The sequence below is a fragment of the Rhineura floridana genome, chromosome 4 (genome assembly GCF_030035675.1).
Source record: "Rhineura floridana isolate rRhiFlo1 chromosome 4, rRhiFlo1.hap2, whole genome shotgun sequence".
NCBI lineage: Eukaryota > Metazoa > Chordata > Lepidosauria > Squamata > Rhineuridae > Rhineura > Rhineura floridana.
The window spans coordinates 166,798,038-166,811,748 of NC_084483.1; the positions used below are offsets into that span (position 1 = coordinate 166,798,038).

A 13,711-nucleotide genomic window follows, 5' to 3' on the forward strand; every position below is an offset into this window, starting at 1 on the left:
ATGATATACCTCCAATATTTGCCTACAGCCATTCTGTGGGAAAATCAGTCACTGGAGGGTATGTGTATAGAGGGTGTCAGTCTCCAAACCTGAATGGTCTCTACATTTTTGGTGATTTTATGAACGGGTAAGGAACAAACTTGTTTCTATTAATATTTAACTAGAGTAGGTACGTTCCTATATACAATGTCAGAATATTGATTTTTGGTTTGTCTTGGATGAGTGTCCACATGCTCATGCTTTTTATACTGTAGTTCAATGTGGTCCATTAAGAAGATTATGCTTGCCAAATTCTTTCTACCAAATGACAAGGAGTTAGTACTGGACTTTTTCTTCAAGCCAGGATTGTCCCTGGTAGTAGGCTTTTAATAGATGGTTGTCTTATTAAACAGGACACACCTTTCGGCCAAATATGCATTTTGGGAGTCATGTCTGAGTTTTTTAACATATAAGTTTATAATGGTTGTGACCCAGTAATGGTTACTGCCTCACCAAGTTGAAGACTGATGGCTTAGATTAGGGGTGGAGAACCTTTTCCTATGAACTGCCATTAACACATGGAAAAATCTGTTGGGGGCTGCAGCCAATGGTGGGAGCAGTCAGAGACAAAAGTGGCGTTTGCAGCATTGCAGGAATGTACAGCACACTCTCCTGTACACTGTCTTCTGCAAGGCATGTTAGGGATGGGGGGGGATCCAGTTTTGTTTGCATTTTAATGAGAAACTACAGAATTCACACTTTTCGAACCAAGATGCAGACTAAAACACAGCTATTCTTCAAAATCCACACTTATCTGAATTTTGCAGTGTTGTTCTCCAGCCAAACAATGTGTTCAGAAATGCATACATTAGGTGCAAAAATGCATATATTTGTGAAAATAATAAACAAAAATGCATCATACTAAGGAAAATTGCTGGCAAAAATGTACATATTAGTCAAGCTGTATTTTCATGGAGATTTTTTTAAAAAAATTGCAAATTGCTGCAAAAATGTGGAGGACTATATTTAAGACTGGAAAAATGAGAAACTGAAATTGACAGATTTGTTCATCCCTAGTCATAATATGGGTTCAAACAGCCCATGGCAATGGAGAATAGCAAAAATATTTTAGGCCCAAGAGAAAGACTTGTGTTTAAGGTCATGGATCCATCTAGTTTCGCCTTTCTAGGGATGTATCAGCAAGAGTTTTTCTAAGCTACAGCAGAACTATGAAACCATAAAACATACGGTTTTGTTTTTCATCCAGTCGACTTATGGCTTTGCAGGAAGATGAGAGAACAAATAAATGGAAGAAGCAAGACATTTGTATTGGTAGCACTAAAGCCTGTGCTTTTCCAGGACTGATCAGCTCTTATAGCAAATACATCATCTCATTTGCTGAGGATGAAGCAGGTAATGCTGGTGACTGTGCTGCTTTCTCTAGGAAATAGGATTCTTATTCAGTCAAGGGGTTAAGACAAAGTTTTTGCAGCTTTTGGTAAATGCAGATTACAGAGTCTGCAGCTGCGACTGCATTTTGCAGCATGGAGAGTGGCAAGAATTCCAAGTACTTTGATTTGCTCAGGTCATAACTGCACTTGGGTGGATGCTAGCCCTAGATCATAGGGATCTAGGAAGTCAGACCACTGGTCCATCTAGCTTGGTATTGTGCGTATACTCACAGGGAGTGACTCTCCAGGGTTTCAGACAATGGGCATTCCAGAAGGCCGTACCTGGAGATGTTAGGGGATTGAACCTGGGTCCTCTTGCAGTCAAAGCAGATGTTCTACCACTGACCTGTGAGCAAACAAGAGTGTCTGGTTATTGTATAAATGGAATTGTGTGAGGAAGATGCGTGTTAGATTGCTTTGCTGCAGGAATTAAAACTTTCCAGTGGGGATAGTTGCTTCTTAAAATAAACCCAGGAGAACTTAGGTTTATTTACTAAATGATTAAAAGGCAAGTAAAGGGGCAAAGAACATAAAAGAGGTGTTTAAAATTGGACATGGTGTGGAGAAAATGGATAGATTTGCTCCTTCACAATATTGGATGAATAGATGAACTCTGGGAATTGTAACTATGTGAGGGGAATAGGGGTCTCCTAACAACTCTCAGCACTCTTAACATACTAGTACTACTGCTGCTACTGTTACTGCTATTATTATTATCACTACTACTACTACTAACAGTTATTACCCATCCTTCACCCAAAAGTCCCAGAGTAGGTCACAACCATTTTAAAACACAGCATTAAAAACAATTAGGTCCGGTTTTGGCACTGAAACAGCCTTGGTCGCCCTGTATGATGACCTTTGTCGGGAGAGGGACAGGGGGAGTGTGACTCTGTTGATTCTCCTTGATCTCTCAGCGGCGTTTGATACCATTGACCATGGTATCCTTCTGGGGAGACTCGCGGAGTTGGGGGCACTGCTTGGCAGTGGCTCCGCTCCTACTTGGCGGATCGTCGCCAGAAGGTAGTGCTTCGGGAACATTGCTCGACACCCTGGACTCTCCATTGTGGAGTCCCTCAGCGGTCAGTTTTGTCCCCTATGCTCTTTAACATTTACATGCAGCCTCTGGGTGCGGTCATCAGGAGTTTTGGAGTGCGTTGCCATCAGTATGCTGATGACACGCAGCTCTACTTCTCCTTTTCATCTTTTTGAGGTGAGGCTGTTGATGTGTTGAACCGCTGCCTGACCGCGATAATGGACAGGATGAGAGCTAATAAACTGAAACTCAATCCAGACAAGACCGAGGCACTGTTGGTGAGTTCTTTCCCTTCCCAGATAGTGGATGTTCATCCTGTTCTAGATGGGGTTACACTCCCCTTGAAGGAACAGGTTCGTAGTTTGGGGGTCCTCTTCAACCCTTTCCTGTCGCTTGAGGCTCAAGTGGCCTCGGTGGCACGGAATGCGTTTTACCATCTTCGGTTGGTAGCCCAACTACGCCCCTATCTGGATAGTGATGACCTCGCCTCAGTTGTTCATGCTCTGGTAACGTCTAGATTGGATTACTGTAATGCGCTCTACATTGGGCTGCCCTTGAAGACAGTTCGGAAACTTCAGCTAGTGCAAAACGCAGCAGCCAGGATGTTGACGAGGACCAATCGGTTCGCGCATATAACACCTGTTCTGGCTCGTTTGCACTGGCTACCTATTTGTTTCTGTGCCAGATTCAAGGTGCTGGTTTTGACCTATAAAGCCTTACACAGCGTGGGACCGCAATACCTTGTGGAACGCCTCTCCTGCTATGAACCTACCCGTATGCTTCGTTCAGTATCTAAGGCCCTCCTCCAGGTACCAACCCATCAAGAAGCCCGGAGGACTGCTACTAGATCTAGGGCCTTTTCTGTTGTGGCCCCCGAATTGTGGAACAGCTTACCTGAAGAGATACGCCTGGCGCCTACGGTACTTTCCTTTAGGCGCCAGGTTAAGACTTGGCTATACTCCCAGGCATTTTAATCTAATTAATTCTTAATTCTACATTTTAATGTTTGTATTTGCTGATTATGTTATTTTTGGTTTGTGGTTTTATTGTAATATTTGTATTTTAACTTTGTATTGTACACCCCCCAGAGAGCTATTAGCTATGGGCGATTTATAAATGAAACGAAATAAATAAATAAATTAAAAACAACCTAACACTAGAGTTTCCAGGATGCTTTGGGGAAAGTCATGACTCTTAAAGTGATATCATAGTGCTTTAGATGTATGGTACAGATTTGGCCTGATTGGCAGAAGATTCAGGACAGGCAAAAGGAAGTACTACTTTACACAGTGCATACACTACTGGAATTTGACACCACCTGATGTAGTTATGGCCACAAACTGGTTTTAAAAGAGAACATGACAAATTACGGAGGATGGGAATATCATAACAGTATGCCACTGAATTCATGTGGCTTGGGATTAATCACAGGAGAGTCTTCACATCCCGCTGAAGGATTTCTCTGAAGCATTTGTGAGAAATGGTATGTGGGAATAGAGCAGAGATGGGAAACCTGCGGCCCTCCAGAGGTTGTTGCACCCCAACTCTCATCAGCTCCAGCAGCATGAACAATGATCAGGAATGACGGAAGATGTAGTAGAGCAAGATCTGGAGGGCCACAGGTTCCCCATCTCCAGACTAGATGAATTGTTGGCCTGATCAAGCAGGGTTCCTCTTTTGTTTTTTATGTATTTATTTATTTTTATATTATTATTATGTTTCAGTATTTGTATGCCACCCCATAATGTAAGGATCTCTGGGCAGCTTACAATGAAAAAATAAATGAAATAAAATCATAAGATAAATGCAACGAAGGGCTCATCTGCACTGTGGTTTACTGTGTGTTTAGTGCTACTAACATCTCCTTTTAATTGGCATGGTTCACATGACGTTACTGGCATACAGAAGCTGTCACGCAGTTTTTCCCTTATAAATCCATACTAACCCAATCCTCTGATAATATGAAAAGGGAAGGAAAAATGTCTTCACTCTGTATCTCTCGTGCTTGCAGACACTTTGCTCTGATACTTTTAGGCGGGTGTGTTAATCGTTCCCCTCTCCACGCGCACTCCCTCCTTCTGCCTGCTTTCATTTTGTTTTCTGTGGGCGAAGAGCAACTTCCGGCTGCTCTCCCCCATTCTGCTAGCATTTTTATGTTGCTGCAAACGGTGCCTTTCCCTCCCTAACTTGTGCGTAAAAGCACAACACTGCTCAAGCAAAGATTTGTATTTCAGCTGTATCCTACCAGGGAAAACACAGATATTCACACTCCTAGTTTTTTTTTTAAAGGAACTCACTGTAGCATGCTTGGTTGCCAAGCAACCAGAGAGAGTGGAAATATTAAATTAGAGGGTGTGGAAACTGTGATTGATCCTTCCCCTCAGTGTGAATAGAAAACACCATGTTTCCAGTTGGCATTGAGCCCTTACTGTGGACAGTGCAAATAAAAAACAGGTAAAAACAATGTCTTTAGTATGAAGCAATGCTCCCATGTGGATAAGTCTAAAAACAGACCACATAAGATCCCCATGACTAAAAACACAGATTTAAAAACTGAAACACCCAGACTACATTGTTTCTTAATGCAAGTTGTTCTTAATAGATCAAGCCTGAATTCAATCAAGCCAAATACAACTGGCCCAAACCTCCTGTTTTGCTGCCTTCACGAAACTGCAAAAATGGGGATGAGGAGGGTATAGTAGATACCCGGAAGACTGCATGATTGCATTCAGCTTGGTGGTAGGCCACAACTTGTGCAGGCCTGATTTATGTAGCGAAGAAGATTGCACTATTTCAACTGTTGGTTCATTTTAGGAAGTTTTGTCTGAAGCAATTCACATTACTGACTTTCCCCTTTCATTCTGTTGTGTCCAGGTGAGCTCTATTTTATGGCTACATCCTACCCCAGTGCCTTTGCACCACATGGATCTATCTACAAATTTGTGGATCCTGCAAGGTTAGTCCTTCCAAGTCCTTGAATTTCCTTACTTTGCTGATTTCCTAAATGACAACAACAGCAACATTCATCAGTTCCTTCCAAGGTACCAGTAACAACAGGAACACCTCATTCACACAACTGGATTTCAATTTCATGCATAAAACCTGCAGAACAACTATGTTAATAGCAAGCTACAGTTTCTTATTCAGTTAACCTCTTGCAGACCAATCCACAAACCAATTAAAATGAAGTACTTTGATTTAAAGCAATTGGGCTCTACTTAACTCAGTGGGAGTCAGCTGGCTTAAACTCAGTTTAAGAGATTTGCAGACTATGCTTTCTGGAATGGTAGGAGACTAAGACAAAAAAGTTCCACAGTTGTTTTTCCTAACTTTTAAAAAACTGAAAGCAGCCATGGCAGTTTCAGGTTGAACAGTGCATTGATGGAAGGGGCTGTTCAAACCTTTCTTTGCCAACCATTTGTCTACTCAAAATACGACCCTCCCATATGCTTCATTTTTTCCCCAAAGGGGAAAAGATACACCGACCCTGTATATTTTCTCCTAAAAAGCTGGGAAATAAGCTTTTTTTGGAGTGGGGGAAGAGATCAGCTAACAAAGAAAACGCTCCTCCCTTTGCAGTCATCTTCAGCTGCTTTGCATTTAATAAAAATCCAGGGAAAGGACTTGTAGAGCTATATGGTACATGCAAGAGCTGCTGAAAATGTAAAGACAAAGAGACTGAAAACACTGACTGGCTTGCAAGGACAAGCCACAATACAGTTTCATCCTGGATAAATACTTTGTGCTCTTCAAAGCCACAACAAAGATAGTCTTTGCTGGTTCATCAGCCTTGTAACAGCAAAATGCTTGATTTGCAATATCTTAAAAAAAACACTCTAGTTTACTGATTTTAACTTCAATATCTTCAGTATTGCATTCTGCTTGCTCTGTCATGGCTGTTTAGCCATCTCTCCACAAGCAAGCATTTAATATTACATTTGTTTACTTTGTATCCTGCCTTTACGTGAAGAAGCTTAGATTCTCCCCCTCCCAATTTTATCCTTATGACAACCCTATGTAGTAGGCTAGGCTGAGAGATGGTGTGAGTGATCCAAGGTGACCCAGCCTGGGAAGGGACAAATCCAGATCTCCACAGTCCTAGATCAAAATTGTAACCACTACAAAGCTGGCTCTGGTTGTGTTTCTTAGGACCAAACTGGACATTTGCTTTTTTTCTAAAGGCTACTAGCTGCACTGGGGTAAGGGGTGGGAGTGATCTCTGTTCCAGTCACAGTGTGAAATGAAGAGCTATACCTGCCCTCCTTGTGTGCTGCCTTTCTGGTAAGAACCCAGTTCCCAGACACCTGTAATTATTTAAGGACATATAAGGTATGCCGTTGCATGCTAAGCAAATATTTAGCATTAAGCGAACAAACATCTCATCTTGCCCTTAAAAAGCAAATAATGGATGGTGATAAGAGGTGCTAAATTCAGAAAAATTGTTATAATATAATGCTATAATAAATAAAATACCACTTAATTCCCTAATTGGAGTCCAATTATGTACATTTTAAATTGGATCTATGCCTTGAAAAATAGTGCTCACATTAGTACTATAGTTACAATTAACATTTGTATATTAATTGATTCAAGCACTGCATTTATGATAATTTCCCAATGAGCAACTGCACTACACCCTTTAATCAAGTGAAGCTGTTATCTTGATGAAGAATCCCCATATGTCACTTGTAGCACAATAATGTTTAATTGCTTAATCAGCATGAATATAAGATTAATGCTCATTGCTGGACAACCTCCCTGCAAACAAAGCAAAAGGATTGCTCAATAAAATTGGATATAACCTAGCCTAAGCTTTATGCAAGCAAATCAGGTTGAATGCTCAATAAACAAGTCCTCTGGAGGAGATCAAATTTAAAGGTCCCCAGAAAAGCTAAGAAAGACCTCTAGCTGAGACCTGGAGATCTGCTGCCCATCCGAATAGTTGATATGAGGTTATTAGATGGACCAATGGCCTGATTTGGTATAAAGCAGTTGTGTATGTCCAACCAAAAATGCAGACTGTCTTCATGAAGCACAGTGAGAGTGAATAATTTCCAATCAGAGAAATGTTTTTGTTTCAGTTGTATGCGGCAAGCAACTGTGGTTGATGATTAATGTATCATGCTTAATGACATCACTCGGGCCCACCCCGTGACATCACTCAGACCCACCCCGTGACATCACTTGGGCCCATCCATGATATCACTCAGGCATGCCCCTATGACATCACTCAGCCCCCCAAAAAACTCTCAGGGTTTGGGATGCTTCTGACCTGGCAACCCTAATTCTGAGCCCAGCTCAGGCCCAGCATAAGCACATACGAGGCATTCACAGGGCCCACCAAGGATAACCTCTTTCTTGTCCTACCCCAATGCCTGTTGCTACTTCTCCCTACTTGTGGTGTCACTATTGCAGTTGTCAACCTCCCTGTAGTGCTCATGGGCTTCCTCAGCACTTGCTCAGCATTGCGGTGCTGCCGCCAGCCGGAGGAGGGACTTGGTGGCTGCAGCAGCGGCACAAACCAGGGTGCCCAAATGCTGACGGGGGCTGCAGGATCCACAGCATGAAGCCTGCCCAGGAACCCCATAAATCTGGAGCTGAGCCAATATTCAGTTTGCTGCTATGCCCATCTCAGCCCAGTTTCTGTGAGCTCTTGCCTTATATTACATCTGTTTTCACCTGCACAGTCTGTAGAGAATTCTATTCCTGTTTGCGCTCAAGGAACTCTGGCTTGCAGGGGACCCAGAGCATGGAAAACAGACAAAAATACATCTCTTTGTACTTGTTTGCGTTTCTATTTATTTTAAAGTTGCGACCAACCACAGAATCTGTCAGAAACTCGGGAACTAGTCTAGCACAAACATGACAGTTGTTGACAAATTTCTTCCAAGTTATGGCACGGCACATTAACAACAACAATAAATAATATTCTCGGTTTCTCTAGCTCCTTTTATCAATGGATATCCAAAAGACTAATGTACCAAGAGTGTTACTTTTGCTCCTAAGTAGGGAAGCACTGCTCCCGTATTCCAGAGAAACGGAAACCTCTCTGAAATTACACAGGAAACCTGCAAAGGAGATTGGACTGGCTGCCATCAGTTCCCTGCATGCAAGATGGCTATGCATACTGTGTCTGGGGAAGCTGAGGCCTAGGGACTGAAAATGACCCTCCAGGTCTCTCTTCCAATCCTTGGGACCCTCACCAGCTACATCCTCGACATGGCCCTGTTCCATGTCCTCCTTGTGTGCTTTTGCCTGGCTGGCAGTGAGACTGGTGGCTCCGATGCCAGTGGGGCAGTGAATCCTCACCTTGGACAGCTAGTTGAATGTTTGGACTAAAACCTGGGGTGGATTCACTGCCCCACTGGCATCGGAGCCACCAGTATCCACTGCGGGCTGGAACGTGTCCTCTAACTGTGATGATGTACCATGCTTGTCAGGATGGGAAGAAGTGGGTGTGCTCTGACTTTTGCATGGTTGGAAGGTTTTCTGCTGTTCAAGATAAGAGCTGCATCCATTGCTTCACCCATTTTTGCCTCTGGCCCTGCCCACTACTGCCATGCGGCCCCCAGAAGGTTGTCCTCAGGGGAATGTGGCCCTTGAGCTGAAAAAAGTTATTCATCTGTGCTATATACAGTTCTCAGCCAACATGAGAAGCCTTAACCTGCCCCCATATGCTTTACTTTTAAATATGTTACTACTTACCCTGTGCCACTTGGATAGGGCATGAAAAAATATATATATGCAAAAATAAATAAATGCAAGAGCAATTGCCATGGTAAAAGGCACTTACAGGTGGAGAAAGAATGGACTATAATTTACGCATCCAAGAAGTCCTTGGTACATTTTTCTATTTACATTCACAACGTGGGTAGCAGAACAGAAAATTGCTCCAGGTGTGGTTCCCACGCTAGGAAGGTCACATGTAAGATTTAAGAGATGAATACTTTGCATCACTTCCGGGGGGTGGGAGTTATGCACATTATGCATCTCCTATGGAACTCTTTTGATGGTACAAGATGGATGGATGGATGATGGAGGGCAGAGGTCAAAACAGCCTCTTTGTGTAGCACCAGAGTTTATGGCAAAGGAAATTAATCCAGTAAGAAGCTTTTTCTGATAAATTCTGTACTGTATCTCAGGTTATCTGCCCTGTGCTTTTATCACAAGCCAACATTTTTGATGTTTTTTCTGGGCAATAATTTTCATGCTCTTTTCACCTTTTAATGACGTCAACCAGCTGTTGTGGGAAACTTTATTTTTTTAAGATTTTCATGCAGTACTTCTTAACTATTGTGTTCTGTGCTCTATATTTTCCAGATTTTAGTTTTGTTTTTCTGAGCCTATGGGTGCTTTGTGGTGGGTGTTTGTTGTGGGATGGGTGCTTCTCATGCATGTAATTTTTTTTGCAGCATCCACACAATGTTATTTGTATAAAAATGCAAGCCTGCATCCCCCTCAATTTTAATCCAGATTTATTTTTTCCAGACGAAATGACCTGTTTACAAGCCCCCATCTGAAAGCACCCTCAGTTTATTTTAATCTTTTAAGAACATAAGAACATAAGAAGAGCCTGCTGGATCAGGCCAGTGGCCCATCTAGTCCAGCATCCTGTTCTCACAGTGGCCAACCAGGTGCCTGGGGGAAGCCCGCAAGCAGGACCCGAGTGCAAGAACACTCTCCCCTCCTGAGGCTTCCGGCAACTGGTTTTCAGAAGCATGCTGCCTCTGACTAGGGTGGCACAGCACAGCCATCACGGCTAGTAGCCATTGATAGCCCTGTCCTCCATGAATTTGTCTAATCTTCTTTTAAAGCCATCCAAGCTGGTGGCCATTACTGCATCTTGTGGGAGCAAATTCCATAGTTTAACTATGCGCTGAGTAAAGAAGTACTTCCTTTTGTCTGTCCTGAATCTTCCAACATTCAGCTTCTTTGAATGTCCACGAGTTCTAGTATTATGAGAGAGGGAGAAGAACTTTTCTCTATTCCCTTTCTCAATGCCATGCATAATTTTATACACTTCTATCATGTCTCCTCTGACCCGCCTTTTCTCTAAACTAAAAAGCCCCAAATGCTGCAACCTTTCCTCGTAAGGGAGTCGCTCCATCCCCTTGATCATTCTGGTTGCCCTCTTCTGAACCTTTTCCAACTCTATAATATCCTTTTTGAGATGAGGCGACCAGACCTGCACACAGTATTCCAAATGCAGCCGCACCATAGATTTATACAACGGCATTATGATATCGGCTGTTTTATTTTCAATACCTTTCCTAATTATCACTAGCATGGAATTTGCCTTTTTCACAGCTGCCACACACTGGGTCGACATTTTCATCGTGCTGTCCACTACAACCCCGAGGTCTCTCTCCTGGTCGGTCACTGCCAGTTCTGACCCCATGAGCGTATATGTGAAATTAAGATTTTTTGCTCCAATATGCATAATTTTACACTTGTTTATATTGAATTGCATTTGCCATTTTTCCGCCCATTCACTCAGTTTGGAGAGATCTTTTTGGAGCTCTTCACAATCCCTTTTTGTTTTAAAAACCCTGAACAATTTAGTGTCGTCAGCAAACTTGGCCACTTCACTGCTCACTCCTAATTCTAGGTCATTAATGAACAAGTTGAAAAGTATAGGTCCCAATACCGATCCTTGAGGGACTCCACTTTCTACAGCCCTCCATTGGGAGAACTGTCTGTTTATTCCTACTCTCTGCTTTCTGCGTCTTAACCAATTCCTTATCCACAAGAGGACCTCTCCTCTTATTCCATGACTGCTAAGCTTCCTCAGAAGTCTTTGGTGAGGTACCTTGTCAAACGCTTTTTGAAAGTCTAAGTACACTATGTCCACTGGATCACCTCTATCTATATGCTTGTTGACACTCTCAAAGAATTCTAATAGGTTACTGAGACAGGACTTTCCCTTGCAGAAGCCATGCTGGCTCTGCTTCAGCAAGGCTTGTTCTTCTATGTGCTTAGTTAATCTAGCTTTAATCATACTTTCTACCAGTTTTCCAGGGACAGAAGTTAAGCTAACTGGCCTGTAATTTCTGGGATCCCCTCTGGATCCCTTTTTGAATATTGGCGTTACATTTGCCACTTTCCAGTCCTCAGGCACGGAGGAGGACCCGAGGGACAAGTTACATATTTTAGTTAGCAGATCAGCAATTTCACCTTTGAGTTCTTTGAGAACTCTCGGGTGGATGCCATCCGGGCCCAGTGATTTGTCAGTTTTTATATTGTCCATTAAGCCTAGAACTTCCTCTCTCGTTACCACTATTTGTCTCAGTTCCTCAGAATCCCTTCCTGCAAATGTTAGTTCAGGTTCAGGGATCTGCCCTGTATCTTCCACTGTGAAGACAGATGCAAAGAATTCATTTAGCTTCTCTGCAATCTCCTTATCGTTCTTTAGTACACCTTTGACTCCCTTATCATCCAAGGGTCCAATCGCCTCCCTAGATGGTCTCCTGCTTTGAATGTATTTATAGAATTTTTTGTTGTTGGTTTTTATGTTCTTAGCAATGTGCTCCTCAAATTCTTTTTTAGCATCCCTTATTGTCTTCTTGCATTTCTTTTGCCAGAGTTTGTGTTCTTTTTTATTTTCTTCATTCGGACAAGACTTCCATTTTCTGAAGGAAGACTTTTTGCCTCTAAGAGCTTCCTTGACTTTGCTCGTTAACCATGCTGGCATCTTCTTGGCCCTGGCGGTACCTTTTCTGATCTGCGGTATGCACTCTAGTTGAGCTTCTAATATAGTGTTTTTAAACAACTTCCAAGCATTTTCGAGTGATGTGACCCTCTGGACTTTGTTTTTCAGCTTTCTTTTTACCAATCCCCTCATTTTTGCGAAGTTTCCTCTTTTGAAGTCAAATGCGACCGTGTTGGATTTTCTTGGCAATTGGCCATTTACATGTATGTTTAATTTAATAGACTGTGGTCACTGCTCCCAATCGGTTCAACAACACTTACATCTCGCACCAGGTCCCGGTCCCCACTGAGGATTAAGTCCAGGGTTGCCGTCCCTCTGGTCGGTTCCATGACCAACTGGTCTAGGGAATAGTCATTTAGAATATCTAGAAACTTTGCTTCTTTGTCATGACTGGAACACATACGTGGCCAGTCTATGTCCGGGTAGTTGAAGTCACCCATTACTACCACATTTCCTAGTTTGGATGCTTCCTCAATTTCATATCTCATCTCAAGGTCTCCCTGAGCATTTTGATCAGGGGGACGATAGATCGTTCCCAGTATTAAGTCCCTCCTGGGGCATGGTATCACCACCCACAACGATTCTGTGGAGGAGTCTGCCTCTTCTGGGGTTTCGAGCTTGCTGGATTCAATGCCTTCTTTCACGTATAGAGTGACTCCGCCACCAATATGTCCTTCCCTGTCCTTCCGATATAGTTTATATCCAGGGATAACCGTATCGCACTGGTTTTCTCCATTCCACCAGGTCTCGGTTATGCTCACTATATCAATGCTCTCCTCTAAGACCAAGCACTCCAGTTCTCCCATCTTGGTTCGCAGGCTCCTAGCATTAGCGTACAGGCACTTGTAAGCAGTGTCTCTCTTCAAGTGTCTTTGGCACTTGTGGTTTGGCCTGTGGTAATTTTGCTCTTCTGAATTTATATCCTGTGCCCCTGCTCTCACAATGCCTACTTCTAGGCCTACCCCTTTTAAAATTTCATCATTTATTTGGTTTTTATCCCAGGGGGGAGGTTTATTCCAAATCGGACCTTTCTCAGTTCCTGTCGGGTTTCCCCCCTCAGTCAGTTTAAAAGCTGCTCTGCTACCTTTTTAATTTTAAGTGCCAGCAGTCTGGTTCCATTCTGGTTCAAGTGGAGCCCGTCCCTTTTGTACAGGCCCGGCTTGTCCCAAAATGTTCCCCAGTGCCTAACAAATCCAAACCCTTCCACCCGACACCATCATCTCATCCACGCATTGAGACTGCAAAGCTGGGCCTGTCTGGCTGGTCCTGCGCGTGGAACCGGTAGCATTTCAGAGAAAGCCACCTTGGAGGTCCTGGCTTTCAGCATCCTACCTAGCAACCTAAATTTTGCTTCCAGGACCTCACGGCTGCATTTCCCCATGTCGTTGGTGCCAACGTGCACCACGACCACTGACTCCTCCCCAGCACTGTCTACCAAACTATCTAAACGACGGGCGATATCCGCAACCTTCGCACCAGGCAGGCAAAACACCTTGTGGTCTACACGCCCATCACACACCCCACTGTCTATGTTCC

General features: G+C 43.2%; 1 protein-coding gene across 2 annotated transcripts in view; it reads left to right on the plus strand.

Moving 5' to 3' along the window:
• Positions 1-13,711, plus strand: part of HHIPL2 (HHIP like 2) — a 36,806-nt gene that overhangs the window by 12,696 nt on the left and 10,399 nt on the right. The window contains exons 5-7 of one of the 2 annotated variants that reach the window (XM_061626438.1): positions 1-127; positions 1,247-1,392; positions 5,341-5,422. In XM_061626438.1, coding sequence (XP_061482422.1) covers positions 1-127; positions 1,247-1,392; positions 5,341-5,422 — 355 coding nt within the window. The remainder of the gene's footprint in view (positions 128-1,246; positions 1,393-5,340; positions 5,423-13,711) is intronic. The other variant, XM_061626439.1, reaches the window with a different exon arrangement.